The 25,674-nt window shown below is 54.7% G+C and overlaps 1 protein-coding gene across 2 annotated transcripts in view; it reads right to left on the bottom strand.

Moving 5' to 3' along the window:
* The window catches only part of CRTAC1 (cartilage acidic protein 1), a gene marked incomplete at its 3' end in the record, with an annotated part of 133,068 nt that overhangs the window by 16,754 nt on the left and 90,640 nt on the right, over nucleotides 1-25,674 (bottom strand). For both annotated transcript variants that reach the window (XM_079794201.1, XM_079794200.1), the window contains exons 4-8: nucleotides 21,848-21,984; nucleotides 16,651-16,807; nucleotides 7,574-7,708; nucleotides 4,223-4,368; nucleotides 1,555-1,691 (exon numbers count right to left, since the gene is read on the bottom strand). In XM_079794201.1, coding sequence (XP_079650327.1) covers nucleotides 1,555-1,691; nucleotides 4,223-4,368; nucleotides 7,574-7,708; nucleotides 16,651-16,807; nucleotides 21,848-21,984 — 712 coding nt within the window. The remainder of the gene's footprint in view (nucleotides 1-1,554; nucleotides 1,692-4,222; nucleotides 4,369-7,573; nucleotides 7,709-16,650; nucleotides 16,808-21,847; nucleotides 21,985-25,674) is intronic.

Consider the following 25,674-nt stretch of genomic DNA (forward strand, 5'->3'; position numbering starts at 1 on the left):
GCCTCTAGGGGGTGATTACATCCAGTCAAAGATTGATGCTTTGTTAATACTTATATTTTAAATGCACTTAGTCACAGCTCTCACCTTTTATTAATAGTTGGGACCCTCCTGGAGGAGGGGATGGGACCTTGGGGAGCCCAGCAGGTGATCTGGCCCATTTCCCGAATCCAAGGCCCCAGGCCTACCCTTTTCTCCCCACCTGGTCCTGAGCCCCATTAGCATGTTCTATACCAGGGACAGGGCCATCTCAGGCCACATGGGTTCTGAGGCTTGTTCGCCAACAGTGGTTCTCAAACTTTATGCCTGATGCCTAATGCGCTTGTTAAAACTAGAGATTCCACCTGGCTGGTGTGGTTCAGTGGTTGAGCATCGACCTATGAACCAGGAAGTCATGGTTTGATTCGGGTCAGGGCACATCCAGTCAAGGTTGCAGGCTCGATCCCCTGTGTGGGGCGTGCAGGAGGCAGCCGATTGGTGATTCTCTCTCATCACTGATGTTTCTATCTCTCCCTCTCCCTCTCTGAAATCAATAAAAAATATATATTTTTTAAAAAAAGAGCTTCCTGGGCCTCACATCCTGAGATTCTGATTCAGGAGATCGAGGTGGGCCCTGGGCTTCTACTTTAAGTAAGAACTCTGGGTGATCTGATGCCAACCGCCTCCGGACCCCTCTTAGACAAGTGTCCCCTCCAAAAAGCCAGTCCTGCCTGCCTAGGCACATGCCCAGATGCTTGCAGATCCCTTTCACTCAGTTACTTCATTTACTTGTCTACCATTAAGGTCTCATCGGGCATTTCCCAAAGGATGTCTTGCAGAGCACCAATCCCAATAGAAAAATCTTTGGAAAAAAAAATGTCTTGTGGTCAAATCTATTTGGAATATTCCATCCACCTTTTGGGAAGTAAACATATTTATGGTCATGTTAAAGGCTTTGAGAAGTCCTGCAGTAAAAAAAAACACCTGCCTGGCCAAAACCGGTTTGGCTCAGTGGATAGAGCGTCGGCCTGCAGACTCAAGGGTCCCAGGTTCGATTCGGTCAAGGGCATGTACCTTGGTTGCGGGCACATCCCCAGTAGGGGGTGTACAAGAGGCAGCTGATCGATGTTTCTCTCTCATCGATGTTTCTAACTCTCTATCCCTCTCTCTTCCTCTCTGTAAAAAAATCAATAAAATATATTAAAAAAACAAACAAACAAACAAACAAAAAACCTGCCTGTATTTGCTTGACTCAAGCGTACTTAAACAGATTTGACTTTGTAACCGCTTTTTGTGTGTTTTTCTGGGCACACTTTGGGCCATATCCCTCTGCCCACTATCCCCGCCCTCCAACCCCCCCCCCCCCCCGCAACACCAGGAGGCCCGCTTGTTACCCAGAATTCACCCTCCCTGCCTGCACCCTCTTGCTCAATCTCTGTTCTTCCCTCCTCTCCGTTCCTTTATCAGGGTACCATCTTCCACCTCAGCCCTCGGAACGCCCCTTCTGAGTCCTGCACCTCCCTCCTGACCCCCCAGCTGCCAAAGGTGAGTGGGCAGGAGCCTAGCTGAAGCGTCTACCGGAAGAGGCGGTTGGCTGAGGAGCTTCGGTGGGCGAAGTTGTTGAAGAAGATCTCTAGCTCCTGGTCATTGTCAAAGTCGGCGGCGATGACTGTGCGGACAGGGGAGGGCATGGAGAACTTGGGCGAGGCGATGTCCTGGGAGGAGAGAGGGCTTCAGGTCAGCAGACAGATACGTGGGAGGATGGGAGTGGGTGAGAGGCCGGCTGTCCCACTGGGTGGGTGTGCATGCACAAAGGTAAGGCAGCTCGACCTAGCACCTCCTCTCTCACCTCCCAGGTAAGGGACCTGGGGGGCTGTGTTGAGGACCACAGAAATCTCAGGCTGCTTGTAGAACATGGAGGTAAGAGGGATAGTTCCAATTCACATCAGCGAAGCACTTGGCTTTTCCTAATGGTTATCACCTGTAGCCTTCTCCTCCTCACCTGAGGAAGCACCGACATTAGCATTCCCATTGTACAGGTGAGGTAACTGAGTCCTGGAGAGCCCATAGCTGTAGCTAGTAAGTAGGGCCATGGCCCAGGCTTCCGATTCCAGATGCTATGCCCTTTCTGGTACACATCCTTCCTTCTCCTTAGTGAGGGTCAGAAGCTGGGTGGATACAGAAAAGGGCTGTGCGTCTGAATCCAGACTTCTCTGCTGATGAGCTGTGTGATCTTAAGGCAAGTTACTAAACCCGTCGGATGCCACTTTCCTATAAGCGAATAGTAACAGTGGCCCAGGTTCCAGGGCTGCGTGTAAAATGGCTGGCACGGAGTGGGCAGGGATAGATCTCCGGCAGCCTGGCCTGGCCTTGCTCCTGCTCCCAGCCTCATGGAAGGGGGCAGAGGCTGCCTTCGGCTGTATTTTTGCTGCCTCTGTTGGATTATGTTGTTTCTTGGGCGTCTTTTGATGTTTGTAAAAAGACATTTGCTTTGGAAGGTTGCAGAGATGCTTGTCCCTGGCTCAGGGGGACCCCAGGCTCTGGATAGCCCAGCCAGGACCCCAAAGTGTGGACAGGGCCTGGAAAAGGGTCCCAGGTGGGGGACTTGCCTTTGAAATAGAAGGAGTGCTGTCTAAATCCCAGGGCCCAGGTGGAGAGGGCTGGGAAGGGCACAGTGGTGTTTCTGGGGGTGCCCCTCTCCCCCTCGCCTGGGCCTGCCCCTAGGCCTCGTACCGCAGGCCCTACCCGTTGGCTGCAGGAGCGAGCGGCCTGGGACTGCTGGCGAGCTGCCTGTGGTGGGGAGGCCAAGGAGGGAGGCTGTCCCCATCAGCTCAGTAATGAGGCTGGTTAAGAGCCCGGCCAGCTGGCCAGGGAGGGCTGAGCAGGGCCTTAAGAGCTGGGGAACAAAGAGGACTCAGTATCTCCAACTCGTTATTATGCTATCGATCCTGTAAAGATGGAAACCTGCATGGCCCCCATGGGGCTGACCCACTGGACGCCTGGCTTCCAAGATAATGTATGTAAAGTGCTTTGTGCAGTTCCTGGCCCATGGAAGGCACTTGATAAACGTGGCACCTGTATTATTTATTATTATTATTATTATTATTATTATTATTGCTCCTGTGAGCTCTGGGGAGGAGCCACCAGAGGGTTAGCAGGGTTCGTCACACTGACACTGGGGCTGGAGCGTTCTTCGCTGGGGGGGCTGTCCTGTGCATTGTAGGCTATTTAGCAGCATCCCTGGCCTCTGCAGACTAGATGCCCGCAGCACGCTCTGTCCGTTGGTGACAACCAAGAAGACATCGCTCAGTGTCTTTGCCTGGGGTCACAACTGCTACTGGTTGTGAACCTGAGCTAGAACAAAACGCTGAACAAAGGCGGAAATCATCCACATCCCAGGGTCCGTGGCCCCGAGCTCGGGGCACACCTCCTCCCCCCGCAGAGAGCTGGCTCTCCAGCCTCTGCAGGGAGCGAGCAGCTGGGCCTGAGCACCCCAGGGCGGCTGCCGACGGGTAGGGAGCTGGTGGAAGTCACCCAGACACAGGTGCCTAGAGACGTCCCTGGGACCATGGAACCTCAGGCTAACGCTGAACTTTCTCACTCCCTTAGGGGTTTTTGGCAAGACCCAGGTACCTCCAGGGCAACCCTGACTCCCCAAGACCGGCTTCAGCCATCCACTGCCATTCTCGAGAACGCCCCAAACCCCAGCTCCTCAGGCTGGTGGCACCTCCATGACCTTCAAAGGATTCTTGGCAGCCCAGTCTGTTTGACAGCTCGGAGAGGGCGCACAGAGTAGAGGGCTTGCCCACCCTCTGCCATTTGTCCTGAGGGGGCAGCTGTTGGGTCTGTGGTCTCACCCTCCTCCACCCCTACTCCCCACTGCACCCTGGGCCGGAACCTCATTTTGCAAAGCTCAGGCAGGGGCTACAGATGGGGTTTTCTGCCGCACCCAGAGAACCAAGTGCCCCTCAGAACCTCCGCTGCTCTGCCCACCTTGGGGGGCTGCTCTCCCTCCTCTGCTACCGGCTCTCTCTGCTCCGGCCCCTGGAGCTGCTACAGCAGCCAGGGCCCGAGTCCATCGCTGTCCCCCAGATGCTGCCTCCCTTGTGGCTCCCCACCCCCACTCCCAGGCACTGCAGAGCCACACGCTCCTTCTCAGCCTGGTGGGAGGCACAGGCGGGGCTGCCATCCCAGGACCTGCAGGGCCACTCGGTGCTGGGGGGCGGAGAGAAAGACCCCTTCTTACCCGGAAGCGGACCTTCCCGTGGGCGCTCATCTGCAGATAGAGGCGGTGGGGGCCGTTCCAGTTGCCGTAGACAATGTCCACTTTGCCGTCGCGGTTGAAGTCCGCCAGGGCCACCCCTCGCCCGTGCTGGTGGGGGTCGTCCACACCTGGGAGGAAGGGCAGGAACCCTCAGGGCAGCGCCCCTGTGGCTCCAGAGACACCCACCTCGCAGGGGCTCTGTGATGAGCCACAAGGGAGGTGGCCCCCTGCTGTCCCCGCCCCCACGGGATGGGGAGACGCAGTGGCAAGTCTCAGAATTGTTCCACAGGGGTGGGAGGCGGGACAGCCGTCCGTCCGGCTGCAAAGGAATCAGAACCTTGTCTTCAAGCACCGTTTGCCCAGCAGGCACATTATTTTTACTCAGTTTGGGGGCAGCCTGGAGGAGACTAGGGACAATTCTGGAACACTGAAGCTCTCCCCAGCCACCCCCATACTGCCGCTGGGACACATTAAGTGGACCAGCACTCTTCCGCTTAAGTCTCTCCGTGGCTCCCCAGTACGTTTGGGTCAAGTTCAGATTGCTGCGGGGAGGACAGGTCCCTGCCCACCCTAGCTGGTCTGTATCTGGTGCTCCTCTCCCTTCGACTCCTAAGCACTGGCCATGCCCTGTTCCTGTAGTTCCTCAAATGAGCCAAGCTCTGTCTAGCTGGTGGGTCTTTGCTCAAGCTGGTCTCTCCTCCTGGGATGCTCTCTTCCTGGCTCTTGGGCCCCTGGCTCCTTGTTTTTCTTCTGCTCTCAGCCACCACGTCACCTCCTCAGGGGAGCCTTCCCCGGTCACTCCCATGAAAACAGCCCTTCCACCCACTCTGTCATTCTCCCCGACAGCCCCCTCCCCCATTCTTTTCCTGCACGGTGCAGGTCACCCGCATAATCACGTCCCTCTGGGGTTTGCTTGTGTAGGGTCAGTTTTCCTCCTAGTCCTCAGACACCGTCTTCGTACTCACCTGTGTTCACCCGGCATCTGTCTCAGTGCCTGTGGTGACTTAGTCGTTTTCAGTAAATACTTACTGAATAAATAAAGAGGCATAAATAATTTACCAGAAGGCAACTGGGGATGTTGGTGACAGCAGAGGAAATACCGCACCCTGACAGAAACCCACAGCGTGCCCTGTGAGGTCTGGGGAGCGGAAGCTGGTGTGTCCAATGTCGCCTGCTCATGTTGACCTTGAATCTGCCAGTGGCCAGCGGGACAGAACTGATCCTGGGGGAGGATGGAGGGTGGCTTTGCCCAGGCGGCCTGACCTGGCTTGCTCAAGGCAGACACGTTCCCTCGGGCCAAGCACGGAGCTGAGAGATGGTGGATGCGGCTCTAAATACCCACACTGACTCTTTCAGGGGGCAAACTGCTGTTGATCATCAGGCCGTCAGAGAGGGCAGGCGACAGGACAATACAATGGGGAGTGGGAATCCCAGACCCTAGGACACAGGGAGCTCTTGCCAGCTGCAAACATAGAGAAACTGAGGACGGGAGCCAGGAGAAGGGGGTGCCGCCCACCCAAGGGCCTTGGAGGCTGAGCACCCTCTGGGAGAAAGGATCTGAAGGATGGGGGTGGGAGATGCGGGCGAAGAGGCAGGGAGAGCTTGAGAAAGGGGGTTTGCAAAGAAATGGGGGTGGCCTCCAGCCTCTAGGATTAATAACCCATTAATTCTCTGCAAAACTCCCCAGCCCTAACGTCAGTGGCCTTTTGTGTTGGCCCATTTCTCTCCTACCTACGAGGCACCTTGACAAGGAGCTGGTTCCCTTTCACGGGAATAATCGGTACCGGCTGCATTTCACAGCAGCATCTGTTTGGGTGATGAATGCCCTCTTGACATGTCTTGTTAAACCCCTGCAATCATTCTGACTTTCAATTACGGGGCCTCGCACCTTTCCTCTCTCCTCCCGCCTGATACCTTCTCCCACTCCAACTCGCTGGCTCACCTCTGCTTCCATCTCTTTAACACCTTATCAAATCCTCTAGGTTTTCTCCACCACCACCTCGCTTTCATCTTATGATTTCCAGCAATGAGAAAATTTGCTGCCAGAGTATACAGCTCTAGGAGGGGCGAGCTGATGGGAAAGACAGGCCAGGGGAGCTGCCTCCAACTTTAGCTTTGCCTGGAAGGAGAGGGAGAGGCAGGATGGGGAGCTGACCAGCTACCAGGGTGTGTGTGTGAGGGGGTGGGGGGCGGGGCGGGGCGGGGATGGGGCAGTGGTCAAAACGGGGACTCTGAGCAGAGACCTGGGGGAGAGGTACTCATATGGATTGGCGCAGGCGCAGGGATCTGATGCTCCTGCAGGCGCTGGAGCTTGTAAGACCTTTGATCTATGACTCTAGGTCCCTGCTCACCCCTTCTTCTGGAGGCCAGAGATCGTCCCTAAGCTACCGAGAAGGAGGTGCAGGCAAATCTTTCATTCATGGGCAAGGCAGGAGGGCCTGAGCAGGGAGAAGTGGTTGGAGGGCAGACTGATTATATCCATCGACTGTTACCGTGTCCATTCTATCATTCAGCAAAACGTACTGGGTGACCACTGCAGGCCGAGCGTCGTGTCAAGAATGAACAGTACAGAGCCCGGTCCTCGTGGACAGAGCTCATTACAGCACCCGAGGGAGAGGTACATGCCAGGGCAGTGGGAACACAGAGGAGGGAGTGCCAAGCCCTGCCGTGCGGCACAGAGAGGCTTCCCCCATAACACGTGAGCGGAGTTCTGCAGATACCGAAGGGAGAGAGGACGGCAGGTGCAAAGGCCCTGGGGGAGAAAGGGAAGCAGAACTAACTGGAAGCCTGGAGTCTTATCTTGAGTGGATTTTATCCTGTTTCTTATTACAGCTGTTTGTTTCTTTGTCTGTGTCCCCAGCTAGAATGGCAGTGCCTGGTGTGAGTGTGTAAGATAGGGTGGGGTATGGTGGTCTTCGCCTCATTCAGGTCAGCATCCCCAGCTCTCAGCACCAGCCTGGCAGTGAGCAGGAGCTCAATAAGTGGTTATTGGATTGAACTGAATGCTTAAGGTAAACGTGGGGAGGGGACCTGGAGAGAGGGGAATTGATGCTGAGACTCAATCAGGGCCCAGAGGGACATGGGCCAATTCAAGCTGCTGGAAAATGGAGAGTGATCAGGGGTTCCAGCAGCAAACACCTGCTGTGGCCTGAACCATGGCCAGGGGGTAGGGGGTGCAATTGGAGATGACAAGCAACGTTCCCCTGTGTGGGGCAGAGGATGACTGTCCCGCTCGCTCTCCCTGAGGCCTGTGGGTCATGCTGGAGGGGGCGGGGCAGCCCAGAGTCCCTGTGGGTCGGGGGGCTGAGGACACAGGGCAGCGGCTACACTTACCAGCGCTGGCAGCTGCGTCCACGAAGGTGCCGTCGCCCCGGTTGTGGAAGAGGAAGTTGGGCCCATTCTCGTTGTCACAGAAGATATCTGAGGCACTGCTGCTGAGGATGGGGCCCACGCTGACACCCCGGCCCCCTGGGGAGGACATGGACCACAGTGAGTGGCAGAAGCAGAGCCCCAGGTCTGGGTGGAGGACTGGCTGCCCGTGAGGCCTGCAAAAAGCTGGGCTTCCCTGAGCCCAGATCGGGGCTTGAGGTTCCCCAAACCCATGTGGAGGGGACCACACGGATGTTGAGACAAGTGAGGAGCAAGACCAAGTCACTCTGTGCTAAAGGAATGAGTCCATGGACAGAGAGATGCTGACTGACCATCACCCCTAAACCCAGCTCTCACCATGCCTGACACCCCACCCACACCCCAAGTCACAGAGATGCGGGGTGAGTTCCTGCTCTAAGAATTCACAGGCATCGGCTCCAGCTATAGGTGCAAGATGCTGGCCTTGCTTTGTTCGACATTGGGAGCAACTGGGAGCAACCTGCATGTCCGTCAACAGCAGCTGGCTGTTGGATTATGGTACACCCAGATGGCGAACCCTTCGGTAGCTACTAAAAAGACGGTGTAGATCCATATGTATTGACTTGGAGGAGTGCCCTGGACACATTTTTAAGTAAAAAGCATTTCAGCCCTGGCCGGATGGCTCAGTTGGTTAGAGCTGTGGTCGGCAAACTATGGCTTGCGAGCCACATGCGGCTCTTTGGCCCCTTGATGCGGCTCTTCCACAAAATACCACAGCCTGGGCAAGTCTATTTTGAAGAAGTGGCGTTAGAAGAAGTTTAAGTTTAAAAAATTTGGCTCTCAAAAGAAATTTCAATCGTTGTACTGTTGATATTTGGCTCTGTTGACGAATGAGTTTGCCGACCACTGGGTTAAAGCATCGTTCTGTACACCAAAAGGTTACAGGTTTAACACCCAGCAGGCAATTGATCGATGTTTCTTTCTCATCTCTCTCTCTCCCTTCCTCTCTAAAAATCCATGGAAACATGTCCTTGGGTAAGGATTAAAAGGGACAAAAAGCAATTCACCAAGTAATTGTATTGTGTGATCTTACTTTTCTTAAAACTAAAAAAAGTAAAACACATGATTTTTCTGAACATGTGTGTGCAAACTTGTTCTTGAGTGTGGGAAAAGTGGGAAAAGCTGCACCCTGAGCCACCTTGGCTACTGGCTGGGATCAAATTTGGGGAAGGAAGAAAAAAATGATAGTTGGCCCTTTTTGTGAATGTCTTTATATTGTTTAGCTTGTTCTAACAAGAACTGTTTCTTTAGTTTAAAAGGAAAACATCCAATGAAGTATATTAAAAAAGAAAAAAAGAAATCAAGCCAGCCAACATTAGGATCTGAAGTCTCCAAGATCAAATTTGAGCTACCCATGTCAACAAGTCCAATCTTAAGACATCTTGAACAAACCACCCCAACTGGTGGAGTTCAAATAAAGCCTGAAAACCACACCCCAAAAATAGGAAATACCATGCAGGAAACAGCCTGACCAGGACCAGGACATGGATTCTAGCCCCAGCGTGGCTTTTTACAAGACTTTGGGCCATTTGCGTTACACTTTTAGCCTCAGTTCCCTCATCTGCAAAATGGGAATAGCGTGACCTGCTTTGGTTTCGTCTGGGTTTTTTAGGGGATCAGGTGAGATGAGCTACGTGGAAGGTCTTTGTGAGTCCTACCGCCTTGCTACTCAGAGTCAGGCGCTTGGACCCGCCGCGGGGCATCACCTGGAGCTTGTTGGAACGCAGATTTCAGAACGGTCAGGCCTTGCATTCCAACAGGACCCAGGGTGGTGTCTGCACACAGTGAAGTCAGAAGTGCTTGGACTTTTCAGTGCAGAATAATTACAGGGGGATCAGAAGAACTTGACTTGTTTTGAATAACAGAGCGCTCAGGCAGACGCGAGCGATGCGGAGCCAGGCGCTCCCTGCCTGCTGCCTCTGGGTGCAGCAGAAGTTTCCACAAAGGGACCGTGCCAACTTAGGATGTAGGTTTTCTTGGTCTCGGGGCTCCTCCAGTTCTCCGCGAGATGCCCCTGAAGGAAATCAGTGGGCCTTTCTAATCTGTGCACACACGTGGAACCTAACCACCAGGCCAGTGTGTGGGGACACTGGGCCCGGTGCCTCCCATTCCTCCCAGGTAATCTAATGAGCTCTCAAAGAGAGCCCGAGCCTCATAAAAATTAAGCCACTAAGTCCACGACGCTGCTGGGGAACATCATTCGAGATGCGGCCAGTGCTTTTCATTAGGAGAGCCCCAGTGCGGGGCGGGAAGCTTTCAGGCACCTTTCCTAAAGCCAGCGGGAGGGGTGCTGGGCCACAACCTGGGCACCACGGCCGCCCGTTCCGAGGAGCTGCTGAGTGGCTGTTGGCAGCTGTCCCTGCCCGGGTCCTGCCAGCCTCCGGCCCAGCCGCAGGCCCCGCCGGGGCCCCTGGAAATTCCAGGTGGGGCTCCGGGACTTGCCGCCATAACTGCATCCTTCTTCCCCCAGCACCGTCCAATTTCCTCTCCGCCTCTGGCTCCCAAGCGGTGACACATTCCCTTCATTTTCTACAGAGCAGGTTATTTCCCTCTTGGACAAATTTCTAAATCTTTCTAATTAACTAATTGGGTTGGGTTGAAGCCTTCCACCATTTGTAACCTGTAATTACTAGAAAATTGCCATGGTAACCACACTACTAATTAGTGACAATTTATTGCCATGGCAATCAGACCATAACAGAGATGTTACCCACAACTCCTCCTTGGCAAGTTTGCTGCACAGTTGGGAGCAGGTGAGTGGACCGTTGGGGAGCTGGCCTCTTGGGCACTGGCTCCAGCAGCCTCAGGTGGTGGGGGGCGCGGGGGGCAACTTGGGGTCTGAGGCAGGGGCAGCCAGATGTCTGCACCCCTCACTGGTGCCGCAGGGGAAACTCTTCTCCCAGGTCGATCATGTAAATCTCTTTTAAACCAATAAAATCTATCCATCCTAAGTACAGCCTGACACCCCTACTCCCAGCCCGGTCAATGCCAGAGGCCCTTACTCAGCAAGTATCTTCTTCCTGGACCTTCCCTCCTCCCCAGCCTTCCCCCTCTCTCTCATGCCTCCCTGTCCCCCTCCCTAAGGTTTAGCACACACCTTATGGGGCTGCCAGAGGGCAGCTAGGAGCATCTTTCTCTGGCCTAGGAGAATGTGCCCCAGTAGTGATGTCTACTTGACATCATGAATTCGTATCTACCGGAGGCAGGGTGTCCTCTTGGGGACAAGCAGTTCCCCGTTGGGGCTGGAGAGGCAGCACTGCTGGTGGGAAAGACGGAGGGTCAGAGAGTTCAAGCTGTGTGACCTTGGGCACGTCCCTGGGCCTTTCTGGGCATCTCCTTTTCTCACAAGAGAAAGGCTGATGATAATAGTCTTTGTCAGGGCTGTCATAGCTGGTTTTCGGAAGGTACCTGGGAAAATGTCAGGTGGCACACAGTCATTAGCTGGGACTATTTCCCACCTGCTGGGTGAATAATATCCCTTCCAAGTTCTCCGGGTTCTGCTGTGGGGTGTGAATGCTGCTCCCTGCCCATCCCTTCCTGAAGGCTTCTCCGCCCACCAGACTGCGTGAGAGAGGTGGAGTCACAGGGGAAAATGTGTCCCTATCGCTCCCTCTCTCTCCTGCCACATTCTGGCACCCCCTTTGATGATTTGCTCATTGGGCCTGAGATCCATTCACCCTCAAGAACTGCACCCCTCAACCTCTGAACCCTGTACGTGGGTGATGCTGACTCAAGTCCAATTGGGGTATAGGTCATCCACCTCTCAGACCACATCTGGGTCAGCACACAGGGGTCCAGTGTGTAGGGTTGTGGGGTGAGGAAGGGAAAGAGGTTTGGGGAAGAGGGTGTAAATATGCTGCTGAACCACCCCATACTACGGGACTGAGAGGCAGGGGGACTCTCGTGCTAAGGGAAAGCCTCTAGGTTCTTGCCCCGCCTCCGCACCCTCTCTGGCCACAGGAACTTGGAAGTGTGTTCTCCAGACCTTGGTCCCACTCCCTGGGAAAGGGTGGGGGAATGAGATCCCCAAGGCTCCTTCCACCTCCCTCCTCAGTGCATCATCCTTCAGGCTGGGCTGCAGGATAAACATGGTTGGGAGTAGAATCCTGGGCCCATCTAGACTGGGCACCGTGGGGCTCGGGCGAGGCCTGTCAGGAACTTGGACCTGTGAGAGCGGTCTGCTGAGACCTTGACAGAAATATGATGCTGGTGGACGCCAAGGCCTACAGGCTGCCAAGCACATCCAAGATATTGTGAAAGAGTAGCAAAGATGCTAGAAATGTAGGCGTGGAGGAATGGGCAGTGTGTGTGTATGTGTGTTGGGAAGGGGGTGTGAGGGTAAGGACAGAGTCTCTCACCCTAAATTTCCTGAAAGTTCTAACACGTAAATACACTGTGTTGGCGCTAGAGTTGTCTATCTCTCCCCCGGAGCCTCTGTGAGCTATCAGATGCTGGGCAGGGTTCTGAGTGTACAAGTGAACAGGGCATTAGACAGGGACATTCCCATTGCTTCCCCAGTCCCCCCTGCCCATTCCTGCAGGATGCTGAGGGGCAGGTGGGCAGGAGGACAGGCTCCAGCATTTGTCTGCTGGGATCCCCACACTGGGGGCACCCGGCGGCTACAGGAGGGGCGCTGATCCTCACTGTGCACTGCCCCCCTCCACCCCAGGCAGTGAGGGGGCTGGAAGAAGCTGCTTCAGGAGAGAGGACAGGTAAAGGAGTGGCAGGATTAGCTCCGCTGGCAACCTGTTGGTCAGTCCTGTGTACCAGGCACTGTACACGTTTCATCTCACCTCACCATTTCTGAGGTGAGGAAACCGAGGCCCGGGGAGGCATGAGAGCAGCCAGCAGGCAAGAGATCACAGTGCAAACCCGTGTCTGCGTGCCCCCAGGGCCTAGCTATCCCCACAGTGCTCTCTCCAACACTTTTACTGAGTTCCCCCTTGGCAGGGGAGCCATCTGTATTTCGGGAGGGACCCAGAGTAGCCAGGCTTGACATTTCTTGAAAGTCTCTTATTTTAGCTAAAGAAAACGTGTACCAAGTTACATTTGTATTGTGTAACATCTCTGTGTTTGTTTCGAAAAAAAAAAAAAAAAAGTGATGTCCCTTCTTGTCAATCATCTAATGCATCTGATAGCCTGTGTATCTCAGGGCTTTGGGTACCCCTGGCAGGGTTCCCGGGCCCTGGCTGAGGGGCCTGTCACTCCAGCCCAGACTGTCCCTGGTTGTCAGATCTGGCTGCACTCCCGCTGCAAGGCCAGTCCCCCCTCCCCGCCCCCGGGAAGCTGGGAGGCTCAGCAGCCCCCGCTCTGCTGCCCCTGGTCACCTCTCCAGAGCCGGCTGGTGGGGATCCGCCAGAAGGCCTCAGCTGGGCTTTAGGCATCTCCGTCTCCTCCAATAATGACTTCCTATAAATCAGATCTGCCCTCGCTTTGTTCTGCACTGCTCCCAGCCAACAGCGAGATTCCCCACCCAACATCATAAATCCACCTTCATTTTCTTTCCAAATTTCTTTTAAGGCTTCTTTAATCACCACCTTGCAGCCCAGACAGATGCTCCCTTAAAGGGTGGGGCCAAAATGCAGAGTTCCTGGGGAGGGGTAGAGTGTGGAGGGAGGAGGGGAGGCAGGGTCAGGGAAGAGGGAAGAGATGGATTCAGGTGGAGACAGGGATGAAGAGGCCCATGTCTGTGCCCAGGGCTGGCCATCTCATTTTCTCACAGCAGGGGCTGCAGGGTAGAGTTGGGGGGCTTGGGCACACATGGAGAATGCCCCCAGGGCAGGGGCTTGGCCTGCTTGCTTTGTGCTTCACCCTGTGCCCAGCATAGCGCTCCTTACACCCAGGAGATGCCCAGCAGAGGGCCCTGGCATCACTGTCGGAACTTCAGGGGAGCAGCGTGTTGCTGTTTGCTACACTTGGCGGGCACGGCCTGTGTGCTAGGCCAGGTGCCTGGCACGTCCCATGTTTACCTCCTTTCATTCTCACAACACCCCCATTTTGCAGGGGAGAAAACTGAGGCCCACAGAGGGTAAAATCCTGCCTCCACTGTCGGCTGGAGAGGACATGGTGGAGGCAGGATCTGCACCTGGGGCTCTGGCTCCAGACGTTGTCCTAGCAGCTGTTAGATGGCTAGTTCAGCGTGCTCACAGGGGCTAAGAGACTTGCCCAAGGTCACCTGACCCCAGAGGCAGTGCAGACCTCTTGGTCCCCACCTCCCCGCTCCTTGAATTCCATGCCAGCCTCTGCGATGGGGAGCACTAACTCAGGATTCCCATGAAGGGTAGTTCCCCGCACTGTCCAGGCTCCAAGAGGCTGTGAGCAGCTGAGGAAGCCAGGGCTTGGGATTCTCATTGAACCGGAAGCCATGGGGTGTACTCTTGGCTCTCCCAATGTCCCTCCAGGGACCCTCGAGTCCCCCAAATCCCCCGAGAGGGCACGCTGGCCACTAGATGGCACTGTGACCCAGCAGAGCAGCAGCCGCCCGCAGAATAGACAGTCTGGAGAGGTCTCCCCGCCCCCTCCGGAGGAGCCGGACAGCTAGTGCGGGCAGTGCCATCACCCGGCCTGCTGACCTGGTTGCTGGGCCTCCCCCTGCTGCCCTGGGCACCCCAGGCCAGGCGGCTGCTTCAGCCACAAAAATCAGGGACCATATGAAAGTCTGAGTGGCAGTCCCTGGGGCTGTGTTCCCCGAGTCTTGCAGGCTTGAGCAGGATTCTCAAGCTGGAGGTCATCGGAAAGGTCAGCCAGCGGGGGCGGGGCTCTAGCTGCTAGTTTCTCTACACCCTCCTGGGTGACCTTGGGCAAGTCCCTTCTGTCCATGGACTCCGTTTGCTCTTTTGTAAAATGGGAAGTTCTCTGAGGTCTGCCCAGCAGATGGGCGTTGTGTGGCTTGGCTCCTGGGACCTGCGGCTCCCTGACTGCACGTCTGGCTGTGGCTTGCGACCCTCCCGGCCCACTCAGGGCCCTGCACCTACTGCCTGCTTCCTCACCCCTTCCAAGCCCCATGGCACTGGCCATGTGCCAGAGCCTCGGCAATCAGGCTGGGCTGCGGTGGTGGACCTTACATGTGGGGTCCATTCCTGGGACTCGGGGAGGTGGGGTGTGCTCAGGGCTAGTGTTCTAGCCAGATGTCCACGAGTTGTTAACGGAATGACCACAGGGGCTGCAGGGTAGAGTTGTTGGGGGGCTTGGCAGACAGGGAAAGGGTGGGCTGCGGAAGGCGGGCAGACATCGTAGTAACTTGGTGGGCCAAATGCGTTCTCGTCAGCCAAATGGCTTTTGGAGGTCTGCAGAGCTGCTCTAACGTGTCCTCTGGGCATGCCAGCTGCCCCGGCCTGCCTGTGTGCTCCACAGAAGCTGCCGTCCCTTCCCCGAGCTGCCCGGTCCTTCCAGCACAGCCCGGTACAGTTGGCTGGTGCTCCCATCCCCACCCGTGCTCCTCAGCTGTCTCTTCTTGGTCCCCCCCCGCCCCTTCTCCTCGGTTCCTGCCAGCCTCTGCCAGCCCAGCCAGCGTGAACAACGTCCCCTTCATGCTCAAACCCAGCGACCACCTCCTGAATTCTTTCCTTCTGTGCAGAACCCTCTCTCCCAGACCTTGCCTCCCTTCCATCTCATCATTTTCAAGTGCTACATCTCCCCGGCCCACCCTCCTCCTCCTGCAGATCAAGGCACTTAATTGCCAAGCCAGCCCAGTGCGCAGAACTGGGACCTATTCAGGAAAACAGATTGTACAAATCTAGGCTGGAGCTCCTGCATGTTTATTCCTTTTCCCGGGAAAACATAGTTTATTACTGACACGCAGCCTTTCCTCTGCACATGCACGTGTGGAGCTCTGGAGGGCTCTGACGGCTTGAGCGGTGCAGACTAGTTTATTGTCTAGTCATATGTTCCCACAAACTTTGTCAGACAGGCCGCCATCCATCTCCCCCTTTCACCGAGGTGGAAAGCTGGCTAGAGGAAGGCATCATAAACTCAGGGGAGGCTGTGACAACCCTTTCTGGGTAGGAGTCTGGGATTATGCCACCACACCAGTGTCTGGAAGCGGGGGGTGGGGGGGGGCAGCCCAAATGACCCCTCCAGGGTCTTCCCAGGCCCAGGATTCGGACTCAGGCAGGCTGCCGCCTTGGATGTCTGTGGTGCAGACTGGGATGGCTATATTGGGAAGGTCGACCAATGAGAGAATGTCTCCGTCCAGAGGGCGGATGCGGTGTGAGTGAGGCTGGAGTTCACGTGAGAAGCTGTTGTGCACAGCTCTGGCTTCCTGATTTCTGGCACCCAAAACAGGAAACTGGATCGCTCTGCCATCAGCAGTCTATTGGCAGATTGTCAGAGTTTAGTCAGCAGCCGTGATGGAATTAGAAAAACAGCCTTCCCTAGAAAGATCTCCCTGTCAGAGACTCTGACAATAGGTCCCCCATCCAGAAAGATGTGGGGTTGAGGGGGCGGGGGGGGGGGGAGCGGGCGGGGAGAGCTTGCCTTCCAAAAAAGTGCTGGAGAGGTTTTGGAACAAGAACACAATTCTTTGAGCCCAGTTATCCGAGACGGGACCCAGCTGAAGCTCAGGGATTTAGCTAGCACTCAATTCCTGGCTGTTTATGTGCGAGTAAATAATTTCATCTGCTGCTTGGCAATAAAGAATGCTTTAAACCTCAGCCTTTGTGACTTGTCCGTTTTCTCCTGCAGAACCTGTGCACCCGTCATGTGGGTCACAGCAGGGAATGGGGCAAAGGTTCCAAGGGCAGGATGATGTTACGGTATTCACACCTTATGTCCTCGGTGCCCCAACGGGCCCCCTAAAGCCCTCACCTGCCAGGCATCTCATCAGCCCTTGGAGAGGCACCGCTGGAGGAGCCCTCTGTGGGTGGAGGGATGGCGTCAAGTCTTCATCCCCCCTCCCCAGGGACACCCACTCATCCTCTCCTGTGGTCTCTGATGACCTAGCCCCTCCCCGGCCCCAGCCCCCGACCCCTCCAGCTCGCAGCCTCCCATGTCACTCTGCATACCTGTATACTTGCTGACCCCAGCCTCAGTAGCCACATCTCTGAGCGCCAGAATGCCCCGGGAGAGGTCACTGGCCTCGGGGTCCATTTCAATGAGGGCATCAGGGCCCACGTTACCGTAGGCATAATTGGCGATGTAGATAGAATAGCGTCCGGAGCCCTGAGGAGGAAGGGAAGGAGGTGAGCAGGCCCATCTGGGCTCATCGAGGTCCCCCAGAAAGCAGCTCTCCCCCTCCTCTCGCAGGACCACAGCTCTTTTACGGGGTGGGGTTCTTCCCCTGGGTGTGGTGTGTGCCCTGCCCAACTCCAGAGTGTTTCTCACGGAGGCTACGGAGGGCATGATGCCCCTGGAGTCCCACAGAAAAGCCACCCTCCTTCTCTTTCTATCCTGTTCCAGAAGAACACATCCCTCCCTCTCCCCCAAACCACCTTTTTATAGACAATTTTCTAATGTGCCTCCCTCCAGCTGAGCTCTCTCCAGCTGCCAGCCAGGGTAGCTGCTCAATAAATATTTGCTGATTGATTGATCTACCAGTTCCCATTATTCTCAGTCTCTCTCTCCCTCTCATTCAGGCTCACTCCAGCCAAGATGACAAGCAAATTCCTGAGACATCTCCCTCCCCCTGCCCACCCTATACTTCTTCATTCCTCTATCTTGGTAGCTCGGGAGGCTCGGATATGCAGGGGGCCTCCTTCCCTCCTCCATGCCTTTGTTTTCCCCACATTATACAGAAAGACATATTATACTGCTTCTGCCTTTATAACGCCGTCTCAAATGTTTTCCCTTTGCATGCTCCTTGTTGCCGTAGTCATTCTCGTCTGTAGTCCGCACCACTGCTGATGAGCCGGTCTGTTCTGCCCGTCATTATAATGGTGTTATTTCTTCACTGGATGCCTCCTCTCCCCCAAGAGACCCACACGATTGCTAAATCAGTTTTCTAGCTTTCCTCTCACCCCTTTCAACAGTTCCCTCCAATTAATCAGATAGTAGGTATTTCTTGAGCTCTAACTACGTGCAAGGCGCTCTGCTCTATGCACTTCAAGTCTTCAGTCTTCGGTTGCTTATCGTCGGGTTTAAAGGCAAGCCATACACACAAAACAATGCCAGGGAAGCTGCTGAGTTCAAGACAAGAGCGTGCTCTGTCAGCCCCTCTTTTCAACTCTCCCGCCTACTTCTATTTCTTACCCACTGACCCCATGGGCAGAACCCCATTCCAACTAACTGGTCACTGACGTTATCTCTTCTCTGGGACCACTTTCTTCGGGAAAGCTAATGAAGAGCCACTTGGTGGGTGAGGCCAACAAAGGACCTCAGGGTGTCCTGGGGGATGCGGACACATCAAGAATCAGACAATTATATATACATTTTATTTATATGTAAACATAGGAATACCTGGTATTGCATACTTGCTGACCCCAGCCTCAGCAGCCACATCTCTGAGCGCCAGAATGCCCCAGGAGAGGTCACTGGCCTCGGGGTCCATTTCAATGAGGGCATCAGGGCCCACGTTACCACAGGCATAATCATATCTATACTAGTATGATTGAGAATGTGTGTACAAGATTTCCTGGGTACACAGAAGCGGGGATCCTACCCCAGAGGAGGGTACCTAGTCGTTGGAAATTCAGAAAAGGTTTTCTAAGAGGAGCATCAGCCAGGTGAAGTGCAGGGGAAAGGACCTTCCAGGCAGAGACGAGACAGAGAATGGTGTATGTAGGGAAACCACGGCAGTTGGTTGAGTGGTGCTGGAATGTAAGATGTAAGGCAGGGCATGCCAGGGGACAGCGCTGGAGGAGGTAGCGATGCTGTTCCCTAGGGGCGTGGACACCCTCGCGTTTTTGGTTTTCTGAGCCTCTCTCCTGCTCCCTGGGCATCGATGCTTTACAAGCCTCTTTACTCAAAGGGGCCCCTGGAACAGCAGCATGGGCGTCATCTGAGATCACACCAACGTTAGAGCTCTCAGGCCCCACCCAGATCTGCTGAAGCGAGACCCTCAGGTGATCCTATGCACACGGGAGTTTGAAATGCACGGCTTTACAACATGGCTTCGTGGTGAGGGGAGAACTGGGAGGAGCTTGGCATACGGGGGTGGAATGACTGGGTAAACAGTGAATGAACGGGGCCAAAGGGGGGAGTCACCATCACTGTCACGGCTCCTGACCCTACCAGCTGTTAGCAATTTCATGCAGAAATGTGCAATTAGAGCCTAAATAAATTGAGATGCACTCTGCTAGAAATTAGGATATTTATAAAATTCACTTATACCTACTTCCCGGCTTCAATGTATTGGGGTGACTAAGCTGGCAAACATAGGTGCGTGACAGCTGCAGGAGACGGCAGAAATTCACGTGTGGACTCGAACACAGTCATTCTGGGAAGCTGAGATGGAGGTCATCCCAGGAAAAGGAAGATGTTTCTAGAGCTTTGGGTCTAGGACAGTAGGCCTCACCATTTAGCCTAACACGTGGAGGGCTTGTTAAAATGTGGATGTAGGGCTCCGTCCTAAGAGTTTCTGATTCAGGGCGTCCAGAGTGGGCTCCGAGAATTTGCGTTTCTAACAGGTTCCCAGGTGAAGCTGATGCTCTTGGTCCAGGAACCACACTTTGAGAACCGCTGGTCCAGGGCTATTAGCCTGGGTCCTAGTCCAGGCTCTCCCCCTAACTGGCTCCTGGTTGGTCCTGGGGCAGATTCCTCACCCGCTTCAACTGCATCCCCTCACACGTTAAACGGGGATCATATTCTCCCTGCTTCCTGGCAGGGCTGTTGAGAAGATAAAATGAGACAATGTATCTGAAAGGTCTTTGAAAGATAAAAATGCTATATAAACATGAGGCATAATCATTATCGATCAGGGAACGCTTCTTGTAAGAGATTGGCTTTGAGTTGGATCCAGAAAGGTGGGTGAGTGACGAGGCAGCTGAAGATGAAGGGCAGGCAGTGTTCCAGGTTTGGGGCTGAGAACAAGTGAGGGCTGGGAGGGGAGAGGGAGGGAACGGCAGATGGGAGGGTTGAGGCATGTATCTGGTGAGATGGCCCTCAAACTTGAGCCTGCATCACATTCACCTGCAGAGCTAGCTGAAACCCAGATGGCTGGGCCCTACCCCAGGGTTTCTGATGCGGCAGGGCTGGAGGGTGGACTGGGTTGGGGCCTAGACATTGCGTCTAATAATGCTGATTCTGCTGGTTGGGGACCACACTTTGAAAAACCCTGACCAGGTAGACTGAAAGGCTGCAGCTAGGGTCTGGGGGACTGAGGAGAGCGCAGGGTGAATGCCATAATAGGACTCGTGGTTAGAAATTTGTGCCTGATCCTGGTTCACTCCGAGGCAGGGTAGCTGAGGAGTGAAAGGGTACCCGATTCACTTTCAGGCAGGCAGGACTCAATTCTTGGCTTTGCCGGCCACTCACTATGCGACCAAGGTCAAGTTGCTTAATTGTTCCCAGGGTTAGTTTCCATATCTGTAAAATGGGGATACTGAGAGTATCTACCTCATAGGCTTATTAGAAGGATTTAATAAGATGATGCTTATAAACCACTCAGCACAGGGCTGGGCATGTTGTTAGTTTAATAAATGGTAGCTATTATTGTTATGATTGCTCTCGCATTTTTCTACACCACGCTGCATTCCTGTCTCTCAACTTCCAGGCTGGCGTTGACCTCTCCCTCTCCCCCCTTCCACAGATCCCAGGCCCCAGGGACTGCACGGTGGTGGCGGACTCAGAAAGCAACCCCTCTGCTGGCGGCAGATGGGCTGAGGCCTGGGCTGAGCAGGGACTGAGTGAGCAGCTAAGTGCCCCCTATTGTGCTGCGTGCCAATGCTTTTTTTTTTTTTTTTTTGCATTTCGCACGGTGCCTTTGTCCTGTGGTTAAATGTGTGGGTGTGCAGATGACCTTGTTAGGACAGAGAGTGCATCTCTTTGTGATTAACCTTCAGGCCCTCCCACCAGCTCTGAGAAGGTTCCCACCTTAGCAGAGTGTGGAAAACCTTGTTCCTGAAAGACCGAGACAGGAAGCCAGCAGGAGACGGAGTACAGGTCCCCAGCAGCAGCCGGCCTGGCACCTCTTAGACCCTCCCCACTCTCTGGGGCCCGCTCACAGAGCTGCCTCCCCTTCCCTCCCACCAGGCAGGAGTCCAGGTGGCACTGATTCAGGTCAGGGCTAAATGTGGCTTCACAGCCCAGCTTGGATCCTCTTCTCAGCACCAGCTTGTTAAGAAATAAATATTTATACCTGGCACCTGCCTTCTCCCAGGTCCTGGAGCCCCTGCTGTGAAGGTTCACGCTGAATTCCCAATCCCCTCTGTGCCATCTCATTCCTGAAATGAGCCAGCCCCCTTGCCCCTGCCCAGCCCCTGCCCGCTCCGTGGAAGCTGGGCAGCAGCTGGGTCCCTGATTTAGAGACGACTGTTTTGTAAAGTCAAGGAGGGGGCGGCAGGGGAGCAGGTGACAGGAGGGATAAATCACCTCCACAGGATGCCTCCAGCTCTGGCCGGGGCTACTGGGATGCATGCCCAGTGGGGGTGGTCGCCCAGGGCAGATGGCTGCAGCTGCTCCTCCTCCTGCTCCCCACTCGGCCTTTCTTCCCAGGTCCTTCTTGTAGGGTGGACCAGCAGGGCAGAAAAGTATTGACAGAGCTATTGATTCACGGAGGTACTTGTGCTCTGTGGCAACCTCCCACTCACCCACCCGGGAGCCCCTTTGTCATGCTTTCATTTGTTGGATAACTATTTCCTGGGGGCCCTATGGCTCAACGCTTGGCACATAGTAGGCACTTAACAAATGTTAGTTGAATGAATGAATAAGCACAAGGTTTAGAGCTAGGAGATTCCAGTTCAGGTCCTGGCCACACCACCAATCCAATCTGGGTCCTCAGGCCAGTCGCTGCCCTAAGCTGGGCCTTGGCAACACTGTCCAGCGGATGACAGCACCTAGCCAGTTGCCTCACTGGTTGCTGGGAGGGCCTCATGGGAGAAAGGCTGTGAAAATATAGTGTCACTCATCCTGCAAGTCTCGGTTGTTACTCTATAGCACCTACTACGTGCAAGACACTGGGAGCGCTGAGATGGTCCAGCCTTTGGCTCTGCTCTTGAGAGCCACCCTCTGTCTGGGGACATCTGCCTATTGGCTCCCCTCCAGCTCTCACATTGCTGGGTCTCCCCCACCCCCCGGCCCAGGTCCTCCATGCACCCCTGAACTCACCGTCCTGTCCACACAGGCCACAGAGCGCCCGGCAAAGAGGCTGGCCACGCCGCGGGCCACGTTGACCTCGTCGCTCAGGATGTCTTCCCACCTGCTATTGCGGAACTTGAACAACTTGTCTGTGTACGTGGCCACCCCTGGAGAGAGGGAGGAAAGGGAGGTCGGTGGGCCAGGGCCCAGCTACGTCTCGGAGTACCTGCCACAGGGTTGGGGCCACTAGTGGAGGGGTCGTCTGCTCAAGGTGAACACTCTTGCCGTACTCACTCAGGCAGGGAAGACTCCTTCCTGTGTCTGGGGGCACTCAGGTATTTTCAGTTGAGAGCAGAGACTCTGAGTCTATGAAAATGGCCAGCCCGGCCTCAGAAACTATGGAAGTGACGTTGCTGCTACTATGTGTCTGAGGTGAGCCTCAACATTGGGATGTCACTGTCTGCACATGCTCCTACATCATCAGCAGGGAGAGCCGGGATTGCCACTATTTCAGGACCCAAACTCAACCCAGAATGTGTCTTTCTCCAGGAGCTGTTCCCTACATTCTCTGCTGGATTGCAGGACCTGATTGGGGTCTCAGAAGAAACTGGGTGTGTCTCCAGGTTCTGATCAAGGAAGGGGCTGGAAGTTTATCTCTGACAGGTCTGTCACCTCCACCCTCAGGGAACCAGGTGGCCGTAGGGTCAGCACTCAGGCAGCCCTGGGAGGCCCCTGCTCCCAGGACTGGGGAGTCCTAGAGGGTAGTGGTCTCCATCTCTTTGGGATCTTGATCCCCTCAAGAGCTGGATGGAGGCTAAGGCCCCTGAGCTCAGGGAGTCTGCACCACACAACATGCCATATACTGTTGGAGGTCCGTGGCCTCCTGAAGCTCCTCCTGGGGACATGGTGAGGGACTTCTGGTGGTGGGAGCTCAAGTCCCTCTGAGACCATGAAAGCAGAGCTCTCCCCTCTGCCCTCACCCTTAGCTTATTTCTTGCAAACGTGAGGCCCAGAGCATTCCCATTTTAGGAGGGATCATATTCTACCCTTAAGGACTTGCACGGGAAACACAGGAGAGGAACAGCTAAAGGAATCGGGAAGGGAGCTTGGGGAAGAGTGGACTTGGGGACAGAGCTCCTGGACTTGACTCTCTGGCTGGCCCGGGGGAGAGGCAACGGGCTTAACATAAAGGGAGAAGTGTGGTGCAGTGGTTAAGACCTCAGGGTCTAGAATGAACCAGCCCAAGGCTCAGTCTCCGTTCCATCCAGATTCTACTTCTAGGTTTTAGTTGTTGACTTTGAGGAAGATGCTTAGTGACTCTGAGCCTCAGTTTTCTTGTTGGTAATTGGGGATGACAAAAACTGCATTCAAGCCCTAGCTGGTTTGGCTCAGTGGATAGAGTGTTGGCCTGCGGATTGATGGGTTCCAGGTTCAATTTTGGTCAAGGGCACATGTGTGCAGGAGGCAGCCAATCAATGATCTCTCTCATCATTGATGTTTCTATCTCTCTCCCTCTCCCTTCCTCTCTGAAATCGATAAAAAAATATTTAAGACAATGAAGCAACTGCATTCAAGTTTACCATGAGGAATAAATGTGATGATGCACATTAAAAGTTTAGCCTAGCACCCCCCAAAGTGGTATGTATTAGCCAGAAATAATGATTCCAATTTCATAAATGAGATGTTCTTAAGGTCCTTTAGGGACATAAGGCCTGCACTGCAGGGGTTTGTGAGAATCTGAGTGGGAATGAATGAATGAATGAATGAATGAGAATGAGTATGTGAGAGTAACCAAGTGAGAGTGGGAGAGTGACTGTGTGAAGTTGAGGAGAGAGTAAGAGTGAGTGTATGTGAAGGGAGTGTGAGTGTGACAATGAGTGGATGTGTGAAAGTGAGTGTGAGTGTGAGTGTGTGTGGGTGAGGGCAGTGTATAAAGGTCCCCACCAGTGGCTCTGCCCAGGAGAGGACAATAGGATTTGCTCTCTGGGTGGCCTAACACCACAGGAGCCCATGGAGGCTGGTGCATAGGCTGCGGGGTCTGGAGTTGCTCTCAGGGATGCTCTCCAGATACCGGGAGGGAAAGGCCCTTTGTGAGCAGAGCGGGAAGCAGGTCCAGGAGGCCGGCAGGTGTTTGTTCAGGTGGAGGCTTGGGCTGGGAGCTGCAGCGGGCTCTGCGCAGAGCTGCTGTGGGTTGGGCGGGATGCTCCTGGGGCAACTGCGGAGCCGAGTCCTGACAGAAGCTCAGGTGCAACTCTGACTGGGGAGCCCAGGGGCCCGGGCCGGTTCTTTCTTTCCTCCCAGCCTTGGCTTCCTCTGTGAGAGTCGGGGGTGACAGCTGTGCACCCTCCCCACAGTGTTGCTATGGGAATTACAGGAGAAATCGCACTGAAGTCTGGCCCCAGGTCCGGCACCCCGAATTGCTCACCAGAAGCTCTGCACCCCCAGGTTCACAGCCCCTCATTATAATCCCTGGGGGTCAGTCAGAGGCATTTAGAAATTTAGATTTTTCCTTCCTGGTTTAGAAATGTAACCGTGCACACACCGTTTATTACATAACACGCCCAGCAGGGACCAGGGTGGCACCCCATAATTAAACACATTAATATTTTTGCAGTGAAATATATGAATATTCACACCAAGTGGGATAAATAAAGCCATAAATAGCTCACGTCAGCTCAGGACAGGTTTTGCTATCAACTCTCATTTTCCTGCAAACTTACAAAAAAAGCACTTGAGGCTTTCAGAGCGGTCTGGATTTCAGGACTGCGGACAGGGACTGGGGACCCAGACTGCCATCCTCGCGGCTCTACCGGAGGCAGTGGCAGCCTTGTCATCGCTTCCTGGTGCCTGGGGGACCTCCAGTGGCCCTGCAGGCTGCCGCTCTCCAGCCTCCCCCAACACTCAGTGACCCTTGCCCTTCTCTGTCAAACCAGGGCCCCTATAGACTCGTCCTTCCAGCTAGTCTAGTCCCCCTGAAGCACTGAGGTTCCGTTTGACCAAAGCCTGGGCCAGGTGAGAGAGCAGCTGCCGGCAGCCGGGGCTCCGCATGGCTCTGATGGGCACCTCTGCGTTCCGTGGCTGAGCTCCCGCCTCAGCTAGACGAGTGGAGAAAACGGGCCCAGGGTGGCTCTAACCCGCTCTGTTTGCCTCATCGCTCCAAAGACAACATTTCCCAAAGTGTGCTTTGTGGAACCCTGTTTTCTGTGAGCTGCCTGTAGAAAAGACCTCGTGATCATTGGAGTTCGGCGAAGACCATACCTACCATCCCCCCACTTGGAGTTTTCACAATGGACGTGAGTCTATTAAAGCTTTGAAAAGTCCTGCCATAAATTACCTGCATCATTTTATTGAATCCAGCCTTTCCCAAGTGAGCTTGGTCACGGAACCCCTTTGTGCAGCTCACCTATCAGCATCCTGTGGAACGAGGGCTGTTCTCAGCAAACTGCTGTCCTAGGGTGTTGCTGTCTGGCCAGAGGGGTAGGGCGTCCAGTGCTGTTAGCCTCTTCCTCCGTTCCAGCCCCCTGGCTTCCGGGCTGACCGGGGACGCCCAGAAGAATAAACTAATTAAGGTAAAATGTGCAGCAGCGATGCGGAGCCTTGTAGATCATAAATGGGAACGGCAAAATCAATGGCAGCCCTTCTGCAGGCAGAGGCCCGAGGCCTGGGCGACGGGAGGGATGGGAGCCCGTGATTTAGGAAGAGCAAACGCTCTGGCAGCTGCAACCTGGGTAATTAGGTGTGTCAGGAAGACAGATAAACAGCGAGCTGTGCGGGTCGATGGCACTGGCAATAAACACCCAGCACTGGCCCCCCGGCCCATGTCAGCACCTAATCCTGCCTCTGGCTCCTTGTAGCTG

This window comes from Cnephaeus nilssonii (assembly GCF_951640355.1).
Source record: "Cnephaeus nilssonii genome assembly, chromosome: 16".
In the NCBI taxonomy this organism is placed as follows: Eukaryota; Metazoa; Chordata; class Mammalia; order Chiroptera; family Vespertilionidae; genus Cnephaeus; species Cnephaeus nilssonii.